Raw genomic sequence first — 27,927 nt, 5'->3', positions numbered from 1 at the left:
TTACACCACTTACAGGCGTAGCTACCAGCATTATAAACTTCTTCATCCCGACCCCGTACTGGAAGCACGGATCACACTCCGACTACAAGTTACCCGTGGAGGCACGGAGCTAATGCGCCTCCCATGGGCCTCCTGACACTAGCGCAGGCGGGAAGGTGAATCCCGTTTGGTTCATCCCGCTTGGCTCTCCCCGCTCCCGGCCAGGAGCCGTCCCCGCCGCCGGGGCTGCCCGCAGCAAAGATGGCGGCAGCGGGCGCTGGCGCTCCGGCCGCGCCGAGGGGAGCGGGAAGCGCCGCCCTCAGCAAAGATGGCGGAGGCAGGCGCCCGTGTGTGCCAGGCGAGGGTCAGCACCGTGACGCCTTTCACTTCCGGGGGAGCGCCAGCGGGCGCCATATTGTCTTGTCCGTGAAGACGAGGAGTGATAGCGGGGACAGCGCGGCCGCGGAGCGGCGGCACCGGCGGCGGGAGGCGGGGGAGCGCGTAAGTAGCAGGAGGGCTGCGCTCGCCAGCGCTCCCGGGGGGCCGGCGGGTGTCGCTGACCCGCTCTTCCCCTTCGCTCCGAGTCGAACCGGGAGGGCGCCGCGCGCCGCGGTGGCGGCGGCAGCAGCTGCTGCTCGCCGGGCGTGAGGAACCGGCGGCGCCGACAGCGGAAACCGGCGGCCAGGACGAGAAGGGACGAGCCGAGAGCCGCTCGCCCTCCCCCGCTGCCCGTCCTGGGGGGGGCGGCGCGCCGCGCATGCGCGGTGAGGGCGCGGTGAGGGCGCGGGGGGGGGGGCCCGGCGGGGACCCCCGAGACCCCCTCGTCCCGCCCGCCCCCCCGGCGAGGGTCCCCGGTGGGGACGGGCCCGGTGCCGGCAGTGCGCATGCCCCGGGGCCGCCCCGCGCCGCTGCCGCTGCCCCGGCGGCGCCGGGAGAGGCCGGTGCCGAGCGCGCGACCTGGCGGGGCCGGCGGTCCCGGGATGCTGGAGCGCGCGGCCGGGCCGGAGCCGCCGCTGAAAGGGGAGGCAGCGGCCGTGGTTCCGCGGGGCGCAGTGCCTGCCTGGGTTGGCCCGTAACCCAGTTAGGGGAGCAACATGTGCGCTGGGATTTGGGGCTTGGCTGTGTCAGCAGCCTGGCTCCCGCAGATGAAATGTATTCGTGGGGTATTTGTGCTGTTTCATGGGTTTCGTGGCCGCTCCTATGAATTCGTTCCACTGGAGGGCTCCAGAGAACTGAAATTCACACAGCGGCATTTGCGAGATACCTGGACCAGTAGCTTGGCAAACGCAGGGTGTTTTTTAATGGATTCTCAAACAGATTATGGGTTTGAAAGCTTTTTTGCTTTCATCACTTATCCCTGTAGTTTCTCTGTACTTCATTAGACAATCCCACAAAGTTGTTGAAGTGAATTTTAATGGGATGTGCTAGGCTTTACGGTTGAGGATGGAGACACAAAAGTGGTTCAAGGGCAGGAACCACTCTTCTGTGAAGACAGGCAAAGAGAGCTGGGATTGTTCAGCCTGTAATAGAGAAGGCTTCAGGGAGACCTTATTGTTGGCTTTCAGTACCTAAAGGGAAGGAAAGGTACATTTGTACATGAAAAAGATGGTAAAAGGCTTGTTGCCAGGGCTCTGGGTGAGGGACAACAGTATTAAACTGAAATATAGATTTAGACTGAACATCAGGAAGAATTTGTTTATTATAAGGATGGAGAAGCTGTGGAATACGTTTCCTAGGGAAGTTGCACGATTGGAAATGTCCAAGATCAGGTTGGACAGAACTTTCAGCAGCATCATTTCATGCAGGATGTTGAACTAGATGGTCTTCAAAGGTCCCTTCCAACCCAAACCATTGGATAATTCTGCGATGTACTACCCCAGCTGAAATTTCCAAAGCTTCTGTAACAAGAGATAATGCAGAGTATTCAGCCACCTTGGTTGTTGATCATTTCTTCTCTTAGAGTTAACACCTGTAAATGAGCAAGCAAACAGTCTGTTGGAAGGTGTGGGATACAGGAAACACGGGTTGCCCTAAGGCTTTGTTTTGAAGCACAGTCAGCCACCTTTCAGAGAAAGGGAATGGTGGTCTTCAAAGCATAAAGCTTGTCTACCAGCAGACAGTATTCTAACATCATTTTCCAAAGGTGGGTTACAAATACCAGTGCAGTCCAGTCAACACCTGTACTGTTGGTAGGAGTAAGAAACCTCTTTTTGGAGTGCAGCTGCACTAAAGATGGCTCTTATGGGGCTGACAGATGCTGCAGCTCCCCTGACTGTAGAACAGAGGGGAACTGAAAGTCTCTGCTTTGTCCAGGCACAAGCTGCTGGGATTGCTGGCAGACAAGCTCCTGGTTTTTAATTTGTTTGGTGCAGCAGCAAACCTTGTGTCATCTCTGCTGTTAGGCCATGACAAGACTTCCTTTGTCCCATATGACATACAAACTCCTGCTCTGATAAGAATGCTTTCAATACTTTGGGCTCAGAGGTGTTGTAGGGCTTAAGAGTCCACAAATTTAGCACAGTTCCACAATTTTTTAGTGGTTAACTCAGCTGATAAGCTGTAGTGGTAGAGTGGAGTTATAACCATGTTTGATTTTTAGTTGAGTGCAGGATTATGTAAAGATTCAATGGGGAACAGGAGTGTCCAGTCTCACTACTTTTCATGACTGAGATATGTGGTGATTCTAAGTCTGCTTTTGGTGACAAATAATATTTTGGGTAGGTTTTATTAAAGTCTTCTTGCTTTCATCACTAGCTGATCCCTTATTAAGTGATAACTGTATTTATCATTGAGGTTAATATCTGCTCATGACTAGTGAGGAGTAGTTGTTTATTTAGTTATTGGCACTACTAATTTTTGTGCAGAGCATGTTCATTGCAGAGGAAGTTGCAGATGGACCATTCACTTCAGAAAAAAAAATAATGCTGTGTTACAGGGCTAATTGAAAATCCTGCATCAGGACTTTCAGTGGAATGATACATGAAAAAAATAATCAGATTGGACATTTTTTCCCCCAAACCCAGCACAGTTTTGACTTAAACTGCCTAAGTTATGATAATATTTCTGTGGTAGTAAATGTTCTAGCAGTGATTTTGTTTTGGTACTATATTATAATCAAATAATGTATTTATCTTTATGTCTTAGAAATAGAAAAAATAATTAATGGTACCTGGATGCCAATATCTGGTCCTTTTGCTCTTTTAAAAAAGAGTTGTGTTCAGCTCAATGGATATGTGGATGTAAGTTTGTATTGACAGACCTTGGAAGCTGTACTGCTGGAGTGACTCCCTGAAGAAGATTTCACAGTACTTTTTTTTTTCTTTTAGTTTTTTTAAATCCGACCTTTGTTCATGCTGCTTCATCTTGTTAGCATTGTAAATATTACTCAGACATACTGATGTGTGAACCAGGTTCTGGGAAAACTTAATGGATCCTGAGCATGCAGTTTTCATCAGTTCTTTTTCTGGTTCTGTATTTTGGATCTTGGTTACACATTTGAAAAGCCTCTGTTCTTCAGTCTGAGAAAGAACAGTTCTGATGTTAAAAAATGCAGTGGAGCAAATTTTAGTGATACACAACTATAAGTGAGCTGGAAGATTTTACATGTTTTTTGACTTGTTATCATACTAACAGATCCCAGCAGACACAAAGGTATAGATAGCTTCTGGTTCTCAAGAGGAGAAAAGATGCACAGTATCTGGACATGAAATACTGGGAGCAGCTCAGGATGGTGCCCTACCTGATGGCAGAAGTCTTTGGCCAAGTGAAAGTGTAATGAGTGAAACAGAGTAGTAGGCAAGACAGTTACTGTAACTTTTCTGATTTATTGCAAGCTTAAAGCACACCATAAATACCTGATTTTCTAATCAACAGCTGAGTATAATATAGCAGTAAATATTAATATAGTCGTAAATATTAGTTGTCCCAAGTAAAGTGAAAGCTGGTATGTTTTTGTCTGAGTGATGGAATGCATTTGTTCTGACTCTGAGTGAATGTGTCTGCAGCCACTCTGTAGTAACTTGCAGGGTTTGTTCCTATGTGGGTGCATAGGATGCAGCACTTTTACAGACTCCCACATCCTTTTAACTGCAGAAGTGTTCTGAGTCACCTGGGTCTCCTATGCTAAGACCACCACCTAATGATAATTCTTGTGACACCCTTTCTGCATTAAATTTTTCTTCTTGGTAGGGGGATTCCTTTGGATGTGCAAAGCTATTTTTCATTTGCAGTTCTTTTCAGTTGCACCTCTTATGTACAAATTCTTGCAGAAAAGTATCTTTTATTCCAGTGGCACAGTCATGGAAGAAGTGCTCAGTTTACATTTCCTTCCAGTTGGGAGCACTTTGAAATAGACATCTTTGGAGTTTGTACCATGTCTGTCCATTATTGACTTTGGATTCCAGTGTGGTTGGATATTGATGATACCATGGAGGAGCTGCTTTTTCTAATTCCTTGGGAGAGCTGTGTAAGCTGTTGGTGTGGTATCCCCAGAGTATTTATCCACTAGTTCAACCTCATCGATGATGTCTTTGCTACCATGGCCCTGTTGAAGCAATAGCACAGTGGGAGGAAGGTGAGGGGGGAAGCAGCTCTGCAGCAACACTTGTTCAGTTTGAACTCTTGGAGGTATTGGCCTTATTCCTGTCTTTCTACTAACTGCCCTGATCCTGGTGTGGTGAATGTAGGATTAGGTTTATCCTGCTTGCACCTGAACAGTTCCACAGAATTCATCATGGAAACTCATCATGAACTTTCAGTCACTGTGCTAAAACTTGAATGAAAGGTAAAAGCCTTAGATTAGAATAAGGCACCCACATGAAAGATCAAGAAATCAGGCTATGGATTTTAAGGAGCTCTGCTCCTGAAACATCTCCATTTTCCTTTAGGTTTACCTTCAGAGCCTATATCTATATGAGATAAAGAAACTCTGCCCACAGAGAATGTAATGCTTTTGAGATCCTTCTCAAGATGGGTTGTGGATGACTTGTGTAGCCCAGGTTCTACAGGGAACATCAGAGACTAATGTACCTTTGTAGTTTCAAAACCAGTAATTGCAGTTTGTTACAAACCAGGACTCCTACCTCTTGGGGTCTTTCCCTTCAACTATGTAGACCTAAATGTAGGCAAAAAGTCATGGCTGCACTGCCAGGTTACCTTAGAGGATGTGGAACATCTCTAAACCCTGAAGTACAAAGACTAGCTGTGTAGGGATTCTCCAAGTATGCATGATGGCCTGCTCTTTCAGCTTCCTTGTTTAATGAGATGATGGATATTTCTTTGCTAAATGCCATGCCTGTTTGGAATGCCTGCAAGACAAATCTTTAGTCACCAGAAAAACTCCTGCAGCTGTGTGTTAAGAGTTCAATTTGCAAGTAAAACCTGTCAGGCCATATTGTGTCATATATTGACCTGCTCTTCAGGAATGATGAGAAGCATGATCAGAAAAGTGATGCAACAGCCTCCCCTCAGCATCAGAAGGCTTTTGATTTCTGGCTGTGGTCTCTGTAGGTTCCAGAATCCTTAGTCTGCCTGTCTACAGTGTTGAATAAACCACCACCACCAGGGTGTGCCCTGAAGATCAGGTCAAATGATATTGTTGATCTCTTCAGCTCAGGACACAGCAGAAAGTGTGTGCCACTCTCCTTCTAGTGACAGCTTGACTCCTAGATTGTCTCTCCTGATTTCTTGGAGTTGAGATAGTCTAGCTTCTAACAAATCCTTGATTTCATATTCCAAAGATGACTTCTTTCCTCATTTGTAAGATATTTGACTTTCATGGATTTCCTGACAAGCCATTCAGAATCTGCTGCAGAAGCTGTTGAGCTCTAAGGTGTTCTGCGTGGTTAGGATGGTGTGTAAGTTGGTATTAGGAAGAAGCAGATTGGCAGAGTGATGGGAGTTACTTAGAAGGAGCAAGAGTTTGTGTACAAGATGCACTCCTCAGGACAGCTTGGTATGGTTAGTTATCTTCCTGATGCCTTTCTGGAGCTGAGCTAATTTCCTAGGTCTCTGTGCTTCTCATCTTGGACTAGCTGCATGAATTGGAGCAATTCAGTTTATCCATTAGCTGCATTAAATTTTGTTTGGGGACAGATCTTGCTTATCTTTCCAGGGGAAGTTTCTTGATATTTTTCAGTTCTGCTGCAGCCAATGTCATAAAGCATTTAAGGAAGATAGTATCTCCAGGGTGACAAGCAGGCTTTGTCTTTTGACATTTCCAAGACTGAGCGTGAGACTCCATGGGACTGCTCTTCTCCAGTGTTGAGAGGTCAGAGCACAGTTAGCTCTGCAGCTCTGCACAAGTGCTGTTGAACTGGGAGTGGATTTTAGGAGTTTACATTATGAAACTCCTAAGTAAGGTTGTCCAAGGAACCTGAGTGAACCTGTTACTGCTCAAGTTCTGTTGGTGGCCTTGTCTAAAAGATGGCCCCACCTTTGGCATCAAGGACCTTCACTAAGCACTGTGAGCACTAACTCACTGTTGGTGAGTTCTCAGGAAACCGTGCTCTGCTTCCTGTTGGTGTGGAAATATGTAATGTCCTTCAGGATAGCTGTGTTTTGTGGGAAGTACTTGGGGGAGTCTCCCAGAGTTAAAGGTGAGCTTGTGAATTATCACTCAAGACTCTGTTTACTGGTAAGTACCTTCTAAATGTGTGCTTTCAGTGTGTGGTGTGTCTGAACACATCATACAGCTATGTTGGAAAATACCTTATTATGTTAACAAATAGGGTGAAGGAGATGCCTTTTTTCCCTAGAAGAACAGGTTAACATTGAGTTGTAATTTGTAGTTGAGATGCATGGTACAATCAAGGATGGGAGTGGAAAGGTGCCTTTAAAAATATGTTCTTTGTCTTTACACAAAGAAAAGTTAGTTTAAATACAGTGGTAGAGAGTTTGACACCACATTTAAATGTTTCTGAGTGCTGTTGGCTCTCAGAGGTTGATGGTGATTGAGGTAAGTCCTGTCTATATTGGTGTCTCAGCTTTTTTCATCAGCAGTGCAGCCCTCACCAGCAGTCCTGTCAAGGGTAGCACATTTTTGTACCAGTAGTTTGCTTTAATAAGTCTTCAGCAGATTCTAGTCCAGCCTTTGAATAGAAATTTAAAAAGAAAAAAACCCAACATGTGAAAGAACGTATTTCAGAACATGTTTGCTCTTAGGAACTCCTGCAGGATTTTCAGGTATCTTGTGAACTTTCCATAATCTGTTAAATACATGTAACTGAAATTAAATGTGAGTTGATGGGGTACTTTTCTCATGTGATTGTGCTTCTGTATAAAACAAAAAGAATCCTGAATTGGCTTCTGTTTCTTCATTGGTAAACAGATTTTTAATAGATTCAGGTTCCTGTACTGTGATCTGACATCAGGGAACAGCTCTTGAAGCACCAATAAATGTTCTTTTGTTTATTTGTGTGTGTATGCTAGAGAGAGAGAGAGAAGGAAAGAAAAAAAGGCTATGTCCAATTGAATTGGAGGGTAGAACAGCTAAGTAAAAGAACCTTAACCCATCATTGTAAAGGAGGGATAGTATCTGCATTTTCCTTTGTAAGTAGGTGCCTACAAAATGGATCCATTCTTTAAACCTGTTGCTTTTCAAGCCTGTTTTAGGTACTAGTCATGTCAGAACCAGTATGTTTTAATGACTGCTCAGTTGAAGCACCCCTCTGTTACTGTCTTGTTAACCTTTTAAACGAGTTGAACACTGGCTAAAATTAACTCCCTCCCCTCCACCTTCAGTAGAAAATAAAGTTTGTTTCACTGTCATTTGGATGCTCTGCTGTGTATTTGGCCTTAGGTCACTGGTGGGAAATAGAGCTGTCCATTGTATTAGGTGGAGCCTTTCTTTCTGGTGATGCTGATTTGGGAACTTGTAAGAAATAAAAACTTGTTTATTATTTGTGTGGCAGTATCCTAAGTTAATTTTGTCAGGGCAGGTTTTAGTTAGTAGGAGAGGATTTTGAGTATCTTTTCTCCATTTATTAATTACTACCTGTGTCTTGGGTTGTTTCTTGTCATATACATTAGTACAAGAGGTTCCAGTTGTTTCAAGCCTTTAAGTTACTGGTTTAGTGGGTGAGAGGCATTGTTTGTTGATTTTGGGTTTGTTTCCTCCTCCCCTGCCTTGGTATAGAAGGTGAATCCCTTGCAGTAATTTTAAAATTACTGCGAACAGGCTACATTTTCTCTGCTGTGTTTCGTGAGTTCTTTGTGAAGTAGTTTGTGCCCTTTTCTGTGTATGGACTCAGGTTCAAAAGTATTATTTTGGTAACTCACATCTGGTTTGTTCATTACTGTATGACATGACTTGATCTGGTTTTATTTTTGACACCTTTAAAATATTACTAGGAAGGAAACTGTCTGTGGGTGTCTGACAGGGCAATCCTGAGATTCTGTTGAAAAGTCCTTTCATACTCAGTAAAGTTTTACAAGCAGAATACAAAGTTACATTGTCTTTATATAAAAAAAGTGTAGCATCAAATAGCACAAGTGGTTGTTTTACTTACCTTTTAGAAAATGACAGCTGCAAATGAGGAGCTAAAAACAGGTTGGGGTTAGCCTCCGAAACTTAAAAGCAGATGGAATTATTAGACACTGCAGTGCTTAGCAAAATAATTTTATAAGACAATGAACCATTTTAAAATGCCTGTAGTAGATAAAAAAATTATATCAAGTATCTTTTTCATGTTTACCTTGTACCAGTTAGTGAAAACTTGGAGAGAATGCAGGAAAAGAAGTGGAGAACTAAAAAGCAGGGGAGTCTGTTTCCCAGAAAATGATGGTGTCCTGCTGTTCCAGGTGACCATAAAGAGGGAGGTGCTACAAGTAACCTCTTCTGTTCAGTGGCTCTGAGCCACATGTTTAGTCTTCAATATTAAAAATTTTGAATATGGCCTTCTCTTTTAGCTTGTATATGTTAAGATTACTTCTATAAACATTTTAAGGTGCAAATTTTATTCCTTCCATATTTGTGTTTCTGTAAAGCAAACATTGCTCAATAAGGAAGATGTATTGAAATAAATAAAAAATCGTTTTGGACAGTTTTCACATCATATTTGGAAAAGGGTTTCTACAGGTATGGTTGCATAAAAAAAGTGATGTCATTGCTTAAGTGTTTGTGTAGTACATATTTCTGATTAGTAACGAATGTTTTTACACTGAATTTGCTAATAAAGCTGGGTACTTGAAAGCCAGCATATTTTATTGTTACCAACCTATGAAAATCAACATTTCTTCAGGAAAACCGTAGAAGTACAAATGCAATACAGAATTAAGATGTTACAAACCAGGACTTTGTGGTTGAAACCAAGCTTTCAAATACAGTTCACAAACTAAAATTAGCTGCTTCAAATAGCGGTGATTTTAAATTAGTTTGTTCTGAGTGGCATAAATTGAATTAATCAAATGTTGAAGTTCTTCAGGGTTTTACACTGTTGTTGCTTTCTTGTTCTAATATTGTGCATCAAAATAGAACCCAGTTCCATGCCTTGACCTATTGCTTTGCACTTCCCCACCTGATTTCTCTCCCCAGAATAGAAGTAGTAAGATGAAATAATCTCTCTAGGGCAAGGAGAAGACTGGGCCATATTATGTTGCAGAGCAGTGGATCAGCAGCTATCTGTGCTAACAACTAAACCCCAACAGTGCTTTTTATTCTGGCCCTGCAGCCAGCTGGCACTGAGGGAAAGCCTGTGACCTTCCAAACTAGACTGGACAGGTGTGAACTGCTTGTGGGGTCCCAGGTCCATGCAACACCTGAGACGTGCTTGGAAGCAGCCAGGGAGTGTGAGGTGGCCTGGGCAGTGCTGTTCTCTAGTGGGGACGTGGTGGGGTCCTTCAGCACCCCTTCCTTAGGAGGGTGGGCTTGGCCTCGGTGTCCTAGGGCACAGTAAGCTGCTGATGGGGCAGCAGGAGGTGAGTGAATGCTGCTGCTCTCTGAGGTCACTGCCTGTCTGCTTTATCCCTTGGTCACCATTTCACATGCCACTTGGTACAGGGCTGCAAGGTATTGTATCTTTCCCACAAGATTTATTTGAATACCCTGTAAAATAATAAGGCAGTAATTGTCTTAAGGGCCGGTTTTACTGAGATGTGGAGGCATTTGTTGTCTTAGACCTTATTAATGATCTAAACAAGTGCTTCAGTTTGTCCATAGTGAGGATCAAGGCCTGAGAGTAAAGGAAAAAAAAGACAGCTAAGTGTCCATTTCAATTGAGAAATAGATATATAATTATGTTAGCTGGAACACGTTTAAAAAAATCTGTAATACTGCAGATTTTAGGACAGAGATAGAACAAGTCCAGTAAAAATAAATCTCATCTAATCCTACCACATAAAAGCTGTGTGTAGGAGGTTTCAGTTTAGTTGCCTGTGTAGATGTGGTCTTAATATTGTTACACTTTGATAAGCGAAATTGGTATTTACCTGTGTAATTTTTTTTTGCATTCAGTTATATGCAAAGCGGTCTCATTAGTGGAAAAAACAGCCTTTTGCTGAGTTTTAGTGTAATTCCACAAACTTGTTTCAACATACTATGTATTGAGGTAAAAAAATGCTACCAGAATTAGTGAAATCCATGTTGATTAGTGCTAGTGGGATTTAACAGCTGGAAACAAAGGGAGCAGTACCATGAGGCTCTGCACAGAAACCCCAATTCTTAAAACTTCTAATATGTAAACAAATTTATTTTGACATTTGAAAGAATCTTTGTTCTGGATGGAAAGATGAACTGAGGGAAGGAAAAAACATTTACTTACCTTTTCCTTTAGGGTGAAAATAGTATTTGCAGTTACTTTCTTGTATCTAGTGTATGAAATATGTGTCTGTGAATACCTGGAGAGCTAGTTTAAGGGATCAGCTATGTTGCATTAAGTGCAATAGTAGCCACCCATACACTCAGCTGGTATAAAAAGGTTAATTTCCTAGGTACAGATAAAATTGTGAAAAGAAAGAGACAAGAGACAGGGCAGTGTCTTCACTTATTAAAGGTTTGGATAGCATAAAAGTATTCATGAAATGGGAAGAAGCCTCCATACTTAATTTGGCAAGAAAAGATAGTGAAAACAATGAAGTATTAGATAGGTTTTGCCCAATACTCCCCCTGTTGCCAAAGTTGATATGGTCTTGTTTGAACCCCCCCCAAAATGCAGCTGAAGGTTTCAGAGCCACAGGTGTAGTTTTTGTACAGTGTTGACAGTAAGTGGTTTCAAAACAAAGGTGATCTACCGTTTTTCTGATAAAGGATTTCATTTGACAGTAGTATGCAAAATACAGGTTTGTGTTCATCTCTGCATGGGCCAGTGCTCCTGATTTGAGTGCAGCTCTTTGTGTGGTGCACTTTTGTGGAGTGATGCTCTCTGCCCATGCAGTCTCTTGTTGAGCTGGCGAGCGCAGGACGCCTTTGTGAGCAGGTTCCACTCCGGCAGCTTTGTCCGTGTGCCGAGAGCAGGCTCTGTCTGTGTGTCCCACTCCCTCAGGGCCACTGGGGCTGCTCCTGGCTGGCCACCCAAGTGGCACTGGCTGCTTTGAACTAGTTTACTCTGAAGCAGAGAGGCTCTATTCATCTATTCTGTATTGCACTTGGCTGTGAACCATGGCTGGGTCCTGTATGCTGCTCCTTTTACCTCAGGGAATGAATTTTTCTCTTTCTTCTAAGTTTGGAGTGTTTGAAACAACCTACATGCTTGATGTTTTAACAGTGTGAACTCAGGGATTGTATGTTAAATTCCATGAGGATATATTCATTGAGTGGAAAGCCTGTTCAGAAGTTCTTAACAGATTGGGTAGGGCAGATGGGGTCACACTCAGTGCATTCCTACCATACTGGTTTTTGGGAACAGCTGCTGGAGTCAAGCGTTCCCAGAACTGTGCCTAGTCTTTGTCTTTGGAGAAGCTCTTTGGAGCAATGCAGGTGGCTGCTCTCAGGTCTTCCATGTGTGGCAGGTTAGGTGTGTGACTGGAAGAGCTGCTGTGCCATTGTGGGCACTCCTGCCTGGAGTGCTGTGCCTCAGCACATTCACCCAGAGCTGGCCTTGGAGCTTCACTGCAGGCAGGCTGAGGAGCTCTGCTGCTGCCGTCTGGAGCCAGGGCTGCTAATGCCTGCTCAGTGAGGATATATACAGCACAGCAAAAGTTGTTTCTCATCATTTTAAGGGGCAATGTGGTAATTGTGTGGTCATATTTATTTTTCTTTCTCAGATTTGAAGGTTATATTTAGAAGTTAAGAGTCTGTACAATGCATAACATGCATGCGGGCACTGTCTTGTACCTGTGCAGTTCTCCTGTGCAATCATTAACAATGTGTTTTACCATTTGGTGACTTTTGTCTTGCTTAACAGCCTTGCATGACACTTGTTTGAAGAAATACACATCTTTTCCCTAAGAAGCAGGCAAAGATACCAATCATGCCTTTTGTATTTTGACTTGCTTTAAATTGCATTTATTGCCAGTTGAGATCTTGTCGTACAAACTTGTCATATCTCTCCTTGAACATCATTTGGTAGTTAATTTCTTTGTGAAAATACAGAGAAATCATACTAGACTCCTGAAATCTTACAGTAATATTTCAGATATTACTCCAAAAGGATGAACCATTTCCTCCAGCTTAAAATATTAAGCCAGCATTGCTTCAGCTTGCTTTGCAAGGCTTAACTATATCTGCAGTTATGTAAGTTTCAGTTATGTGATATTTCATGGGCATCTATTTAAACATACAACTATTATTTTTAGTTGAAATATAGACTATATAAAGACTTAAAAGATGTGGGATCAAGGTGGACAACCTTGGCAGCAATGGCCTTTGAACCAACAGCAGTGGATGCAGTCATTTCAGCACCAGCAAGATCCAAGTAAGTATATAGAAAGCTTTGTGGATTCATTCTTTTAATGTGTTGTCATTTAAATTTTTGAATCTTTGTAACAGAGTATGACTCATAGTTGCCTTTGTAGCTGCTCTCAAGATAATACATTTATGATGCTTTTCTGAACTAGAAAACATAGAAAACGTCCAAAGGTTCATACAAATGTTTTCACATAGTTAATATATAATATGCAAATACAAGCAAGAAACCTGAGTTATCCTACACAATTTACCAGTATTTTACCAGTCATACAGATCAACATTTAGACCTCTGTTACTAGATATGTATCCCTGTCAGTTCTTTAGATAAGCTAAATCCTTTGTTTGAGAGAATATGCTTTTTTATTCAGTACCTGTGTGGCAGAAGTATTAATGCAGATTTTATATACAGAAAAAAAAAACCTCACTGGAAGACCAATGCAGTTCTTGATTTAGGTTACAGCAGTGACAATCATGATCTCTTGTTTGAATTTTTTCCCCCACCAAAACCACCAAGTGCTTTAAAGAGTAGAACATAATATACCTTAAATTGAGAATGAGGTGGCAACATTCAAAATATCAAGAGAAATAGAGAAATGGATGAAAGTGCAGGTGTGTATTTAATACTAAGGCAAAGTGATCAGGCACACAAGTTTTACTGTCACTTTAATTTCTGTTAAATTCACTGGAAGGTTTTCCTAATTTGATAATAAGCAGAAGACATACTAGTGTTCTTATCTGAGAGTGCTATTTATTTATTTATTGATAGGAATGGCAGTAAAGAAAAAGAAGGGGAGAGAGAACTGTAACATAATATAGGGGTTATAACAAGGGTTATATGAAGAGGGTACATTGAAGAATAATTTTCCAAATATGTATCTTTTTTACTCTCAAATCTTCATGAATTTATAATATAAGGATAGGTATATTAACTTCTGATGTCAAAATTAGCTCACATATAAAAAAAGTGCATTACTACCACCCATTCAATGCTAATGTGAATGTAAAATAATCTGCCTTGTGACATTTTGAACATATGCAGAGAAACTACTTCAGCAAGTGTGTACACTGACATTTGCTTTGTTTCTTTTACTGTACACTGTGAATAAGTTTAAATGGTGCTCACAGTGCTTGCTGAAGGTAAATATTGCCCATTTATCTTGATCAATAAGGCATGCAATTGAGAAACAGTGTTAAACTTCAGACATACGAGTTCTAACCTCTTTAACTTCCTCTGTTTATTTTAGGCCAGATTGACTGGGCTGCATTAGCTCAAGCATGGATTGCTCAGCGAGAAGCCTCAGGGCAACAGAACGTGGTGGAACAACAAGGAATGATGCCAAACGGACAGGATATTTCAGGAATAGAGTCTGGTCCAAACAACCATAATAATTTTCAGGGGGATCCCAATTTCAACAGAATGTGGCAGCCAGGTTTGTTTCCCTTCCTGTTCATTCCTTTTTTTCATGTTTTTTCATTTTATTCTTGTCAGATTTTTTTGGTGTGAACATACCCTGTCCCTCAGGCTTCAAAATGCAAAACTACCAGTTGATTTATTAATCACAGCTCCTACTCAGAGAGTTACTGTTGCCTCTCTGTAGTGTAATACCTGCTTCTGGCATCATCTTGAAGTGCAGAATGAGTTCACAGTATAACTGGTGCTGGCTTTAGATATCATAAAATCTTTGAAAAGGAAGATCAGCAAAATTCTGTGTGAAAAATATGGTTTTATTGCGTTTCATATACTTAGGATTTACCCTTTTAACTTAGGTATCTGATTGTCAATATTTTTCAGTCATTGTAAGTTAAAGTTGATTGTACTCTTCTGTTAGTATTGATTATTTTCTGTATTTTTTACTTCCTCCAAACTTTATTTTTTCCCAAAAATTAATTTTCTTTTTAAAACTTCACAAGATACCACTGGTAATAAGAATGGGATAGAAATAGGTTATTTTCAGCTAAGAATTTTTCTGAAATTATTTTCTGAAAGCTGGGTTATGACACTATACTGTAATGCAATTTGAAGTGTATGAGCAACATAGTAAGCCTATGTGCATGTCCTGAGTTGTTTTGGGGAAAACTGCACTTCATACTTGATTCTGTTAATGGTTGAGAGAATAACGCTCCCAGTTTTCACTGTCACTATCTGAATTTATTGAAATGTAACATTTAATATAAGTAGGCTTAATATGTTATTGGTAGCTTTTATATGTCCATAATAAAAGGGAGGTAGCAATCAGGTTTCACCTACCTGCACTAGGCTACAAGTTACTGTAGGCACATGTGAGAATTGTTAACTTTTTTATGTGGCAGAGTGTATTCTAGCTGTATTTCTGTACAGTAAGGAGAAATTTTCACAGAAATAGAAAAGCTATAATAGCACTTTTTAGTTGCTACAGTAATAGATGCAATTATGATGCAGATGGGAAGGACAGTAAAAATTAGAAAAATGTACTGAAGGACTGGATGGAAGGTAGGAATTAACCTGAGAGGCTAGATACTAATTCTGTTACTGGTGAGAGTTATAAGGCAGCTCTGTCATGGTCTATAAGTATCTGTATAGTGCACATAGTTTTTGTCTTTTTAAGGAGTCAGTCAAAAATTATGGCCACACGAACTATTAATTCATTCCTTGGACCCTTTTCACTCTGTTAGCCAATTGTAACCTATGTTTGAGGGCTTACAACTATAGCTTATTCTGGGACCTGTGCTAGATATTGGGCAATCCAAGAAATCATCCATTATCAGGACTCAAGACTTTGGAGCACAGGTTTCAGTGGTTCCAGTGGTTGTGCTGCTTACAACACCATTTTCCTTCCATAGTAGGTATTTCAAGTCTATTATGCAAAATAGTAAAATTGCTCCTTGCTTTCAAAATTGATGTAGAGAAGTAGGAGCAGGTTTTTAAGTTTAAGCAATTTGTAAGTCTTGTGGTGAACTCATTATTACTAGAAATTTATAAAAACAATTTACAGGATGTCTGTACCTGTCAAATTCTGTCCCCCAACTGCATGTTTCAGTTCAGCAATAGCTATTTGTATTTCCTTTGTTTAGTTGAAGAAATTGAGACAGTATAATATAGACTGCAGATTGATGATTCTTCCTTGCTTTATCATCTGTGATGCTTTGAGGAACCTTGTGATAAATGCAAGAACACTGAGTGATTGGTGACTCATATAAATTATACTAACTTGGTATTGAATTGTGTTCTGAATCCTGAACAGAATGGGGAATGCCTCACCAACCCCCTCACCCACCTCCAGATCAGCAGTGGATGACTCCAACCCCCCCAGGTCAAATGGAAATTGTTCCTCCGTCGGAAGACAGCAACAGTCAGGACAGTGGGGAGTTTACTCCTGACAACAGGCATATGTTTAACCAGAACAATCACAACTTTGGGGGACCTCCCGATAACTTTGCAATGGGGCCAGTGAACCAGTTTGACTATCAGGTGAAACATATTTGTTACTTTAATACTGTAGGCGCGCAGAGTCCCTTCCATGGATGTGTTCCTCTAATATCATCTAGCGGCGGCTTTCATTCTTCAGTTCTACCAACATCTACAGAATCTGTTATCTGCTAAGATACATTTTAACCAAACACTTGACAGAAGATACTTTAAAGTTCTCAGTTCTGTTCAGAGGCCAAAGGGTTTTATTTTTCTACAGTATTAATAAGAAATGGCTGTTGTCTGCAGTATTAAAATGAATCACTGTGTTCCAGTATATAGATTAACATTATGTAGCTTTGTGTTTAAAAAAAACAAAAAAGAGGAGAAGGAAAAAAAATAAATTCAGAAAGATATGCTTAAATACACTAGATAATGTACCACAGGAAACAGTCCTGTATTTGCAGGGAGATAGACCAGATGATCCATTCATCTTTTCCATATCTATCTACTGTGATTCTTTGAATAAACAATGGTTTTTCTAAAAAAAAAAAAAAAATCCATATCCACTTTTTTCTTCATTCAGGCATATAAGTTGTATAGTATAATAAACATGTAGGTGGTTTTGTTGCTAATAATAGCAGGGTGCATTGGACAGACCATTAAACACAAAGAAGTTTTGTATCTTCCCTCTATTTTCAGTATTTTTCTTCAGATCTCCTGATATAAATGACAAACTAGCGGTCTAAAAACCTACTTCCTGTTCATAAACAAAAAAAATTTCTGCCCATCTTCCTGCATTTGTTATCTTCTAGGCTATTTTTTATCTTCTAGATTGTTTTTCCTCTTACAAGTCTCTTGTTCAACACTACTGTTAAATAGGGAACTATTAATTTTCCAATACATGAGTTTGTTAAAATTTTTGTTTATTGTCATGGACAAACTCTTAAAATTAGCTTCTCTTAAACTACAGAACTTGTTTTGCATTGAATGAAAGAGATGCTTAACCTGAAATTGTAGTGGAGAGTGCCTTAGTGCTAGTCACTTAAATACTCAGTGGAATATTTGATACTGTACCCTTTTTCCTGAACACTCTCTTCTTAAATAGTTTCATTTGGCGTTTCTGGGCAGTAAATATTAAAATAAAAAACTCCTCATATATGCCTCAAGACTTGTGATTTTTGGGTTGTATAGAGATTGCCCAGAACCCAGGATCTGTACTAAAAATTGCATATTATGCATTTAATATTTTAATCATATTAACCATATTAATAAGATCTGTGAAGGATTACTGGAAAGTGCACAGTGCAAAATTCCTATGTAATAAAAGGCTGGTCTTTAAATTTTTGTTCTCATGCTGTAGTTAAAAGACTGCTAACATAGCTAGACTTTTAAATCTTAGTTTTGTACACTCTTTATTTAACTGCATGCTCTGATGCTAAGCTGGCATGGAACTGATGGAGATAGATGGTGATTATAGAGCTTAATGTTTAGCACAGTGTGAAAGGAGATTGGTTGAAGCCCTTTCAGGTTTGTTAAGTATCCTTGCTTAAGTCTAAGTTTAGTCATTAAATATTTAAAAGAAACTTGTTTCTTGGGGACCACAGTACAAGAGATGGAGAGATCTCAGTAGCATAGAAATCATGGATTCCTGCTTGCATGGATTTTTGTAGACCGACTTGCTCACGTGCTGCATTTAGTGTTACCATGTGAAGAAAAATAAACTGCATTACTCTTTCAGCATGGGGCTGCTTTTGGTCCACCTCAAGGTGGATTTCACCCACCTTATTGGCAGCCAGGACCACCAGGGCCACCAGGTCCTCCAGCACCTCCTGCACCTACTCAGAATCGAAGGGAAAGACCCTCATTCAGAGATCGACAGCGTTCACCTATTGCGATGCCTGTGAAGCAGGAGCCTCCCCAGATTGGTACATGTTAACCACTCCTTAATGAAAAATTTCAAAGCTGTATTTCATAAAGAACTGCAAAATTTGAAGACCTTTTTCTTTTTAGTAGCAAGTAAAAGAGCAGGGAAAGAAAAAGCAATTTTAAATGTTTTTTCCTCACAATCAGATGTGGGACTTGTTTTGATGGGGATAGGGGGTTTACTTCTTTGTTTAGGGGGATATTTTTATTCCTTTTTGTGGGGGGAAGGTTTTTTCATCTTGCAAAACTGTAAACCTTGCTTATGTAGATGCTGTGAAGCGTAGAACTCTGCCTGCCTGGATTCGTGAGGGCCTGGAAAAGATGGAAAGAGAAAAACAGAAAAAGTTGGAAAAAGAGAGAATGGAGCAGCAACGTTCGCAGATGTCTAAAAAAGAGAAAAAGGAAAATGAGGAGGCTGAAGAAGGGGATGGCCCACGGTTACCTCAGAGAAGTAAATTTGTAAGTATAACTGCTTGTTTTTTGCTCAGGTTTGTATTTCCTGAAAGGTATCAACTTTTTAGTCTCTTACAAGGAGAGACTCTGTGTTCCTGGTTACCTCATTGCTTTTGTTTTTTAAAGTAAGGTTAAGCTGCTGCTCTGTTGATAATTGCTTAATGTTTTGAAGTTTTTAATGGCTAAGAGGTAGAAGTATATAATTTGATCTGTAATAGCAAAGAAACAAGGAATCGGACTTTTTTGTTCCCTTTTGGAACGTACAGAGTTTTTGAAAGTCAGAATTCCAAATGAGCAGCTGAAAATATTCAGATACCTGTATTTGCTAAACTGAGCTAATTTAGGCAACCTTGCATTGCCTTCATTTTAGCAGTTATATTTTCTGTAGTCCAAAGCATATGTCTGGCAGGGAGCTGACAACTAAGTATTTTCTTAGCTTGTGTGGGTACATGTACCTGCATATTTTTTAGGAAGGGAGAAAATAAATGGTTTTATGATAACTTGTAATACAGATTTCAGTACAAAGTAAATGAAGCTGTCTATTAAAAATAGAAACTGAGGAGTTTGATATTTAAGTTTTTCCTGAAGTGTATGATGCTCTACTTGTAGGACAGTGATGAGGAAGATGAAGATGCTGAAAACACAGAAGCTGTAAGTGTGGGGAAAATCAGCAGGAGTCCATCCCCAGCTCCTCAAGAGGAGCAAAGTGAACCAGAAATGACAGAAGAAGAAAAGGAGTATCAAATGGTATTAATAATGTAGTTCTCACTAAGTATTTCTGTTTAACTGCTCATACTTTTCAGGCATATCAAAGTAAATCACTTTTTCTATGCCTGATGCTGTCAACAGAGGTGCAAGTATGCATTGTACAGTAAAGCAGGGTTATATTTGCAGCTGTTCCTAATGCTGTCTTTCTCACAGAAACAAGGATATCAGTTATGTAACTCATATTTTGCACAATAGTGAAAGAATGTAATGACTAAAATCTTTACATTGATCTTTACTAATTCTAGATTTTGTTTCACTTCACAAATTTCTGAAAACTTTTAGTGATTAAGTGCACCCATTTCAAATCTGTGCTTCAGCCTCAGTTCCTATGAAAGGGTATTTAAGAAATATATTCTTGCAATGAAGTGCTACAGCACTAAATCCTAGATCACCAACAGTTTCACTGTGTCTGCACAACCTTCATACTTGGCAATTCTTGTTAATTAAGGCCCTGAATTCTACTAAGTTTGAATATATTTTTGTAGAGCATGTGGCCAGACATAAACAACTTGGGGAACTAGCTACCACCTCAATTTTTTTTTCAATTTTTGTAGAAAATATGTAATAATAAAATGCTGCATAAGTAACCTCTGATGATCTTTACAGGCAGCATACCAGTCAGAAAAGTGCTCTTTATTTTTTGAAAGAATAATTGGAATCAGTCTAAGTACATTGCTGATTTAGATATTCATTGTTATAATCATTTTAGACATTAAGATCAGTGCCTGGATAGCTGTGTGCAATACATGCAGACACAGTTCACAGTTAAAATAGAAACTTTAGAGTTGTGAAATCAGGTCACATTTAAATAGCTTCAATCTTTTCTTGGTTTTTTAGTCATGTCTTTTGAAAGAAGTTATTGAATAAAATGTGCAGGAGACAACTTTGATAGTCATCAAAAGAAGTGAAGCTGTATGGATATAATTTGAATGCAGAATTTATTCAAGATGTTTTGGCCTTTAATTGTATATGCAATTTTCTTCAGATGATGCTGACAAAAATGCTGCTGACAGAGATTCTCTTAGATGTCACAAATGAAGAAATCTATTATGTGGCCAAAGATGTTCACCGTAAAGCAACTAAAGGTATGCCGGGTTTGGGAGGTTTTTTCTTTTTAGTTTCTTCTGCAAAAATTCTGTATTTGCATGTCTTTAGAACATTTAACCTCCATAGTTCTCCCTCAAGAACAATTCCAGTATAATGCATCCAGCTTGGTAGAGTTCAAATCCAGTAATCATGTACTATTGTCCTGTGCAGTGTATTGTGAGTTACTTGAGTTATTCCATTTTTTTCATACAATTCATTTCAGTTAAAATGGTACCTGTGTGTCAATGGCTCTTGAGTTGTAGCTGTTCCTTACTACTATCATCTTTATCTCAAAGCTGTTCAGAAGTGAAAAGAGATGAACTTTGAGTCCTCAATTAGTAATTAATTTGCTTTTGCTATTAACATGTATTGTACTTACAGAACAGATTATTTTAACATAACAGAGTTAATCTAAGTATGTAACTACTGAAGTTGAAAATTATGTGCAGATGCTGTAACTTGGAAAGTGATTTATGAGTATATATTTGGGTTTTTTCTGTTCACTGTTAATTTGCAGTTAAATTCTAAATCTTCATGGTCAGAAAATCTAGAAGTGGTTTTAAATGGATGATGCGTTTTTAATGTTTCTTCTCTCCCTCCAAAGAACAGCAATAGTAGTAGATTTAACAATACCATAGACTCATGACTATGAAATCGTGGCTATTTGTGTTAACATGTTGTTCCTGTTGTTGATGTGATACAAAGCTCCTGCAAAACAGCTGGCACAGTCCAGTGCACTGGCTTCCCTCACTGGACTCGGTAAGTATGTTCCTTATTTTTGAGAGGGCTTAAAGGGGGAGTTTCGCTTTTGCCTTGCATTTCTAGAAATTGCATTTTGAAACTAGATTTTAATTGCCTGGGAGTATGGGTCACTTTCTGATAACTTTATCATTATCAGCACCTTTGTTTGTTCCACAGGTGGTCCTACTGATATATAAGTGGGATAGTTGCTGAAGTAAAGGACTAGGCAGTGTGATTTAGTGTATGAGAATCTTGCCCTAATTTGGAAAATATGTAAAAATTTTAGATAAATTTACTTGTCAAAGTATGATAGTTTCAGAAGCACACTGCAGCCTTCAAAGAAATTCATACTTTTCTTCTGTTTTGATCCATATGAACGAGAGGGGAAAGTTGATAGAAGAGTAATGTGAAAGTCTATAAATAAAAATATTATAATCTTTGTCATTATTATTTTATTGCAAAGCTACATAAACACAAAGGCACCCATATCATATACTGCCAGAAACAACACAGGAAAGAGAGATTGAAATTCCAGCTTGAGACACAACTGCAAGAGATTTCTCCCAACATGACCTTTATCATCTAAAATGTACTACAGCAGTGTCAGTGATCAGTTATGTGTTCATTACATGGAATATTGATGAATTAGATTAAATGTTATCATCACAAGTATTCATGTTTAAAAACTAACTCAGTAAAGATCCTAAGGACCTCAGACTGAAAGAAATCCATGTCATGTTTAAACTGACTTTATCCTTATCAGTCCAGTAGTTAAATATCTCAGGGGGAGAAGAAAGTCTGTTTCTATTCCATCTCCATACCTGTCAAAGTGCAGTGTTTTCTAAATCATATGGAAAAAATTGATATGGCATTCAGAATTTCTGTAGCCTTGGACTATGGAGGCAGCTGAAGTCATTTCAGAGATGTCCTCTGGGAAAGATCCCAGGCATTTTCTGTCCCGTTGCTGATACAGAGGCAGGCACTGTTACAGTCTCCACACGGAGCTTTTTTGCCTTTCCATACAATGGAAAAAAAGTACCATGGTCACAGTGATTGCTTGCTGAAAATAAACAAGCTGTTCCAGAAGGAGTAGAAGCAGACAGTGACCATCATTGCAGATACGGGGGCCTTGAACACACTGGCAAACAGCACTGGCACTTACCAGAATGAAGTGACTTCTTCAGAGAGAGGAAGTGAAGGAAGGGCAATGTTACTCTCCTCTTTGCCTCACAGAAGTATTAAGAGCAAAGCTTAATCTTTCCTCGTGATAGACTGGACTTTATGCACGCAGGTGGACTGGGTGGTTATGGATCAGGAGACAGTGAAGATGAGAGGAGTGACAGAGGCTCTGAATCATCTGATACTGATGATGAGGAATTACGACACAGAATAAGGCAAAAACAGGAAGCGTTTTGGAGAAAAGAGAGAGAACAGCAACTACTACTAGAAAAACAGCTAGAAGGTAAACCATATGATGTCTTCCTACTGTGCCACTGTATATGGAGTTTACTACTTAGTGCATGTAAATTGATGGCAAAGAAATATGTTTTAAGCAAAAAAAAATGAAACTGAATTTATAAATAATGTTTTTAAAATTCAAATTTAAAAAAGCCAAAACCCTGTGATTTACTTATGTTTCTCCGTACAAGGTAAGGTTTGTCCTTTTGTACAAGTAATGTAGGCCAAAATGGTAGCACATTTGATCCTGGTGCTGAAGAGCTGTCTAAAGATGGATGCAGTGTTAAAAAGTCATGAACCAAGTTCACAGGCTGGAGGAGAAAGTGCTATTATGATACAACTTAAAATTGATGGTTTCCTCCTTTAACTTTTTATTTAAAAGCCTGAAAATAAGACATATGGAGCCTTTAATGAAAGGCTGGGCTAGCTAAACTTTTGGTTTTCTTAATAGTCCTGTCTCTCTTTGAGTGTTGGAAGATGTATGCATAAAAACATGGCCATATGGAGAGTGTCTGAGTGGTGGCCTGTGACCTCTGTCTTCTAGTGCAGGAAGCCAGATGTCAGTGTGGAGACATCTCCATGGGACTATTTGCAGAAATACAAAACTAGGGTGTAAAGCAGCTGATTCTGTATATCCATAATACTGAAGAATGCTAGTGCAGAGTCTCATTTGTAGCAGTGTTTTGGAAAGGCAGAAGATTTCTAATGGACAATACAGCATTATCTAATATACACTGGCTTCAGCCTGTATTGCCCAATAACTTGGGGACCAGCTGGAATTGTTTTCTGGGTTAAATTTGACCATTAGCTGCCATTTGAACCCCTCTGGGTTTCTGGATGCAGTTTTATTCCCTAAATTAATTCAGGAAATGATGGCCCACATCAAAAGCCCATTTTTAGTTAAAAATGTATGTCAGTTATTTTTTCTGGATTCAATTTAAAATGGGGAGATTAGGTTGGCAGTGATGCAAAGAATCCTAGATTGAATAAAAATAATTTTTATTTTTGAAAACCTCTGAGAAATGCTCTGAGGGTCTCCCTTTGTGAGAAATATGGCTTCTTCAGACCAGACAGTAATCCTCAAACCCAGATGAATGGGGCTCTGAGAAAGGCAGGAAGCATCAGTACTTCCTGCTGTATTGATGAGGAGTCTTGTAGGAAGCAGAAAGGGAGAGTCAGGTGTGCAGAAAGGTTGCAAAAGGAAAAAGTCTTTTGTGTAGATGAGTTTGGGAGTTCAGGTGTTCCAGGATATTTGTTTGAGAAATTCATCTTAAACCATTAAAACATGGAATAACATCAATACTTCTAAAATGACTGGGCTCTACTTCTAAACCAAGAGGACAACTTTTCTAGAATTATAAGAAAAGAGAGTGGTTTGTTAAGTAGTTGGTATAGTGGCAGTGTTTGAATTATAAGTATTATGAGAGGTGCTTGGAAACTTAGTTTTGTTAATGTAATGGTGTGGAAATTACTGACATACTGCTCAAAATTATTTGCGTTTTGTTTTCTGTGTACTTCTTTTTTCAGAAGAAAAGCTACAAAATGAAAAAGTTTCAAAAGAGATGAGTGAATTTACCAACAAAGAACAGAATAGTAACTTAGCATCACAGGAGGCAAAAGAAATTGAAGCAGATATGGTTCATGAAAAGAAGAGATCTCCAAATGCAGTCGCACCTGATGTAGAACTCAAGAAAGAGGGTAAAGAGAGGACAGGAAGGAGTGGGTCAAGAAGCTCTAGCAGTGGTAGCAGCAGCAGCAATAGCAGGAGCAGCAGCAGTAGCAGCACAGTATCCAGTTCTTCGTACAGCACTAGCTCAGGTAGCAGTCGCAGCACTTCACGTTCTTCCTCTCCCAAAAGGAAGAAGAGACACAGTCGCAGTAGGACCCCATCACATAAAGTTAGGCGCAGTAGAAGCAGGAGTTACTCCCACAGAAACAGGAGAGAGAGGAGTAGGAGCAGGGAGAAAATAAGGGAAAGGAGAAGATCTAGTAGAAATCACAGTGCTGAAAGGGGGGAGAGGCGGAGAAATCGGAGTCCTTCGAGAGAGAGAAGCTGGGACAGACGTAGAAGCGGCAGCCGCTCAAGAGACCGGCGAGCCAACCGTGCGAGCCGCAGCAGGAGCAGGGACAGGCGTAAAGCTGAAGAGCAGCGTAGAAGCCCTACTGGAAATAGGCACAAACATAAAAGTGAGGGTAAAGATCAAGAAAGGAAGAAGGAGCAGGGTGGAGGTGTAGATAAAGACAAAAAAAAGAATAGAGAAAGGGACAGAGATCAGGAAAAAAGAAAAGATAAGCCCAAAAAAGAGGAAAAAGAAAGTAAGGCTGGCAATCATGATGACAGTAGATTAAAGAGAAAAAGAGACAGCGAAAGAACTTTCTCTCGCAGTGATTCAATATGTGTGAAAATAATAAGACAGGATTCCAGACAAGAAAGCAAAAAAGTTACTACCAAAGATAGCAAAAAACGATCAGGCTCTGAATCTAGTGCAAGGAGTAGTTCTGAATCACCAGGAAGCAGTAAAGAAAAGAAGTCTAAGAAATCGAAGCATATTCGGTCATGCTCCATGGAGAAATCTCAAAGGTCTGGTAAGAAGGCAAGCCGCAAACACAAGTCTAAGTCACGATCAAGGTAGTATACTTTTTAAGTATTTTGTCTGACTTTTTAAAAGTTTTTTTATATTCGTCTTCATGTGTACGGCATATGAACCTTTTTAATAAAGTATGGAATTTATTAAACTTTTGTCTTAGGCAAAAGTAACTTTGGAAAATCTTTTAAAACTATTAATTACTAAGCCTAAAGTGTGTGTGGGTTTGGGGGTCTTTTATTTTTTCCAATTAACTTTTTCCCCCTTTTCCTTTATTTTTCAGATCAACAACTCCTCTTCGTCGTAAACGCTGAGGAATTTATGGCACCAGTGCTATGATGTTTAAAAATTCCATGAGTTATAAAAGGCTTGTCTCATTATAGAGGCACATTGTGGCTATGTAGGTGAAACCAGAATCCTTTTTTTTATTTGTAAATAGGTGTATTTTTTCCAAATGCTGCTCAGAATAATAGGATTTCTTTGTATTACATTTTTTCAAGAACGGTAGTGCTTATTAAGACTATAAAACAGGCCATTCTCTTTCAGCTGTAATGTTCTTAAAATTACTATTGAATGTACTGTGATGTCAATAAAGCTCTTTAGTTCATTTTTTTGTTTAAAATTCTTGCACCTGAATTTTGTGGTAAATGGTAGAAAGTACTTAAAAAAAAAAAAGAAAAAGAAAAAGGCAGCTTTTTTGGTATAACAGATTTTTAAAGTACTTGAAAAAGATTTAACGTGAAACACTTGTAATCCATGGACATTATAAGATTACTTTATTGGGGGTGTGGAAGAACAGAGAAAAGACATCTTATTTTTCTTTAGATATGTGTAATAGATTTTTTAATAACCCTTTTTTTTTGGTCTAGCTGGTACTATATGCTGTTTGTGTAAAATATGGGTCACTGTAATACAAACTATACTTAAACAGACTGAACCCCATTAGGAATATGTGCAATTAACTGATCTCATGTGGCAGTGTTGAGCTCTGGAACTATATTCCTCACCCAGTTTTCAGAGAGATCTTTGGATGTTCAGGCATATTACACACATCTCACAGTTTTAGATGTTTTTATGGGGCATGTTTATAAACATCACTCAGTACAGCACTGGAAAACTGACAATAGGTTAACTTTACATTTTGGCACATGCATTAAATGTGTAGTGAATATTAAAGCTGGTTCTTAGTGTCACAAGAATTATGACTCGTGTAAAGCTGATACATTGGTGTATTAGCAATGCCACTAAATTTTTGATTTTAATATTACCATAAAATGAAAGAGGTCACTGATTACCTCCTAAAGGAAATGGACTATTGCTATTAGAAACAAGAGTGTGAAATAATAGAAGTTAAAAAACAAACCAACAATACCCAACTCTAGGCCAGTGACTGTTACAGAAGAACATAAATTCAGGGAGAGATCTGTGCCTAAAAGGTCTGGTATGACACCAGTTGTGAAAAAGGTAAAATGCTTAACATCGAAGTAAGTTCTCTTTGATTGGCTCTATCTTCTAAGAAGAAATGGTACTAGTACAGGCAGCTTGGAAAGCATGTCTTCATGAATAGATAAATCCATTTAACTAAATCAAAATTCAGCTATGCAGCTTTTTTCCACTGTAATTTTTTTCATAAATAAGATGCAGAAATGAACTGCTTCAGGGCAAAGAAATGCATTTTAACTATGTGTTAAATAAGCAAGCTAATTGCTAGTGAATACATGCATGTTTATCAAAACACTGTTACAGATAAATAATCAGTTATAAATTATAACATCCCGCTCAATTATATCTTTCACATAGAGTAAGCAGTCATATTTATTAGCAAAATAAGGCATAATTTACAACACACAACTTTTACTTGCATTGGTAAGAATATAAATAATTATGTATTGATCCAATCTCATTACACTCTTGGGTCTGGGTAAGAGTGAGGAATTTTTGGAAAGTAGGTAGCATAACAGTTCAGATGTCCTAGAAGGATATCTTGTGAGAGACAGAAAGAAACTAGAAATAAGCTTAAGAAAAGCTGTTGAGGAATACAGTTTCCAGGATGCATTGAATTTGATTTTCAGTTCAGATTTTATATTCTCTGTCTAATAATAAAAAAGATTGTGTATGAAAAGCTTTATATACTCTGCCAACAACTGGAATTCTGTCACTTCCTGTAAATATGAAAATTATTTTTTTGACACAAATGCACTTCTATGGGTAGTGACTGTATGCCAATAAAAAGAGCATACGATCTCTGTATTTAACTGTTTCAGAAATCTTACTCATCACTCAATAATTACATACATGTTGGTACTCTTGTCAGCATCACATACATTAAACTTCTTTGGGCTTTGGAAACTCCCCCTAGGAATGTCTTTCACCAGAAAAGGCTAAAATTACTACTGCTCTTTTAATTCCATACACCTGAAGTTATCCTAAAATGTGCAAATACATACAAAAATGGGAATGTATCATTTTAAAATGAATGCTGCAAAAACATTTCAGTGCACTACAGGAAAGCAATACATAGGATTTTGAATGTCATGCAGCAGCATGACATTTGGAGGCATTTCACTTGAAAACTTTTTTAACTAATGAGGGATGGTGTGGAATCAAATGAATAATGATTTCCATGCAAATTGTTCTGAAGGTGAATACAAGCAAGCCAATGTCTGTATGTACCCCAAGGAGCCTGCTACACCATGTAAAAACAA

The 27,927-nt window shown here is 39.3% G+C and overlaps 1 protein-coding gene across 1 annotated transcript; it reads left to right on the top strand.

Moving 5' to 3' along the window:
• The first annotated feature begins 389 nt into the window (after nucleotides 1–389).
• PNISR (PNN interacting serine and arginine rich protein) lies at nucleotides 390–27,472 on the top strand. Its single transcript, XM_036380183.2, has 12 exons — nucleotides 390–480; nucleotides 12,709–12,827; nucleotides 14,065–14,250; nucleotides 16,042–16,268; nucleotides 17,947–18,133; nucleotides 18,400–18,590; nucleotides 19,194–19,331; nucleotides 20,338–20,437; nucleotides 21,144–21,197; nucleotides 22,471–22,641; nucleotides 24,165–25,266; nucleotides 25,506–27,472. Exons 2-12 carry the CDS (start codon nucleotides 12,740–12,742, stop codon nucleotides 25,534–25,536), a joined length of 2,475 nt encoding a protein of 824 aa, XP_036236076.1. The 5' UTR covers nucleotides 390–480; nucleotides 12,709–12,739; the 3' UTR covers nucleotides 25,537–27,472.
• Nucleotides 27,473–27,927: the final 455 nt, after the last annotated feature.

This window comes from Molothrus ater, chromosome 3 (genome assembly GCF_012460135.2).
Source record: "Molothrus ater isolate BHLD 08-10-18 breed brown headed cowbird chromosome 3, BPBGC_Mater_1.1, whole genome shotgun sequence".
In the NCBI taxonomy this organism is placed as follows: domain Eukaryota; kingdom Metazoa; phylum Chordata; class Aves; order Passeriformes; family Icteridae; genus Molothrus; species Molothrus ater.
This window is presented reverse-complemented; position numbering and strand designations above follow the sequence as displayed.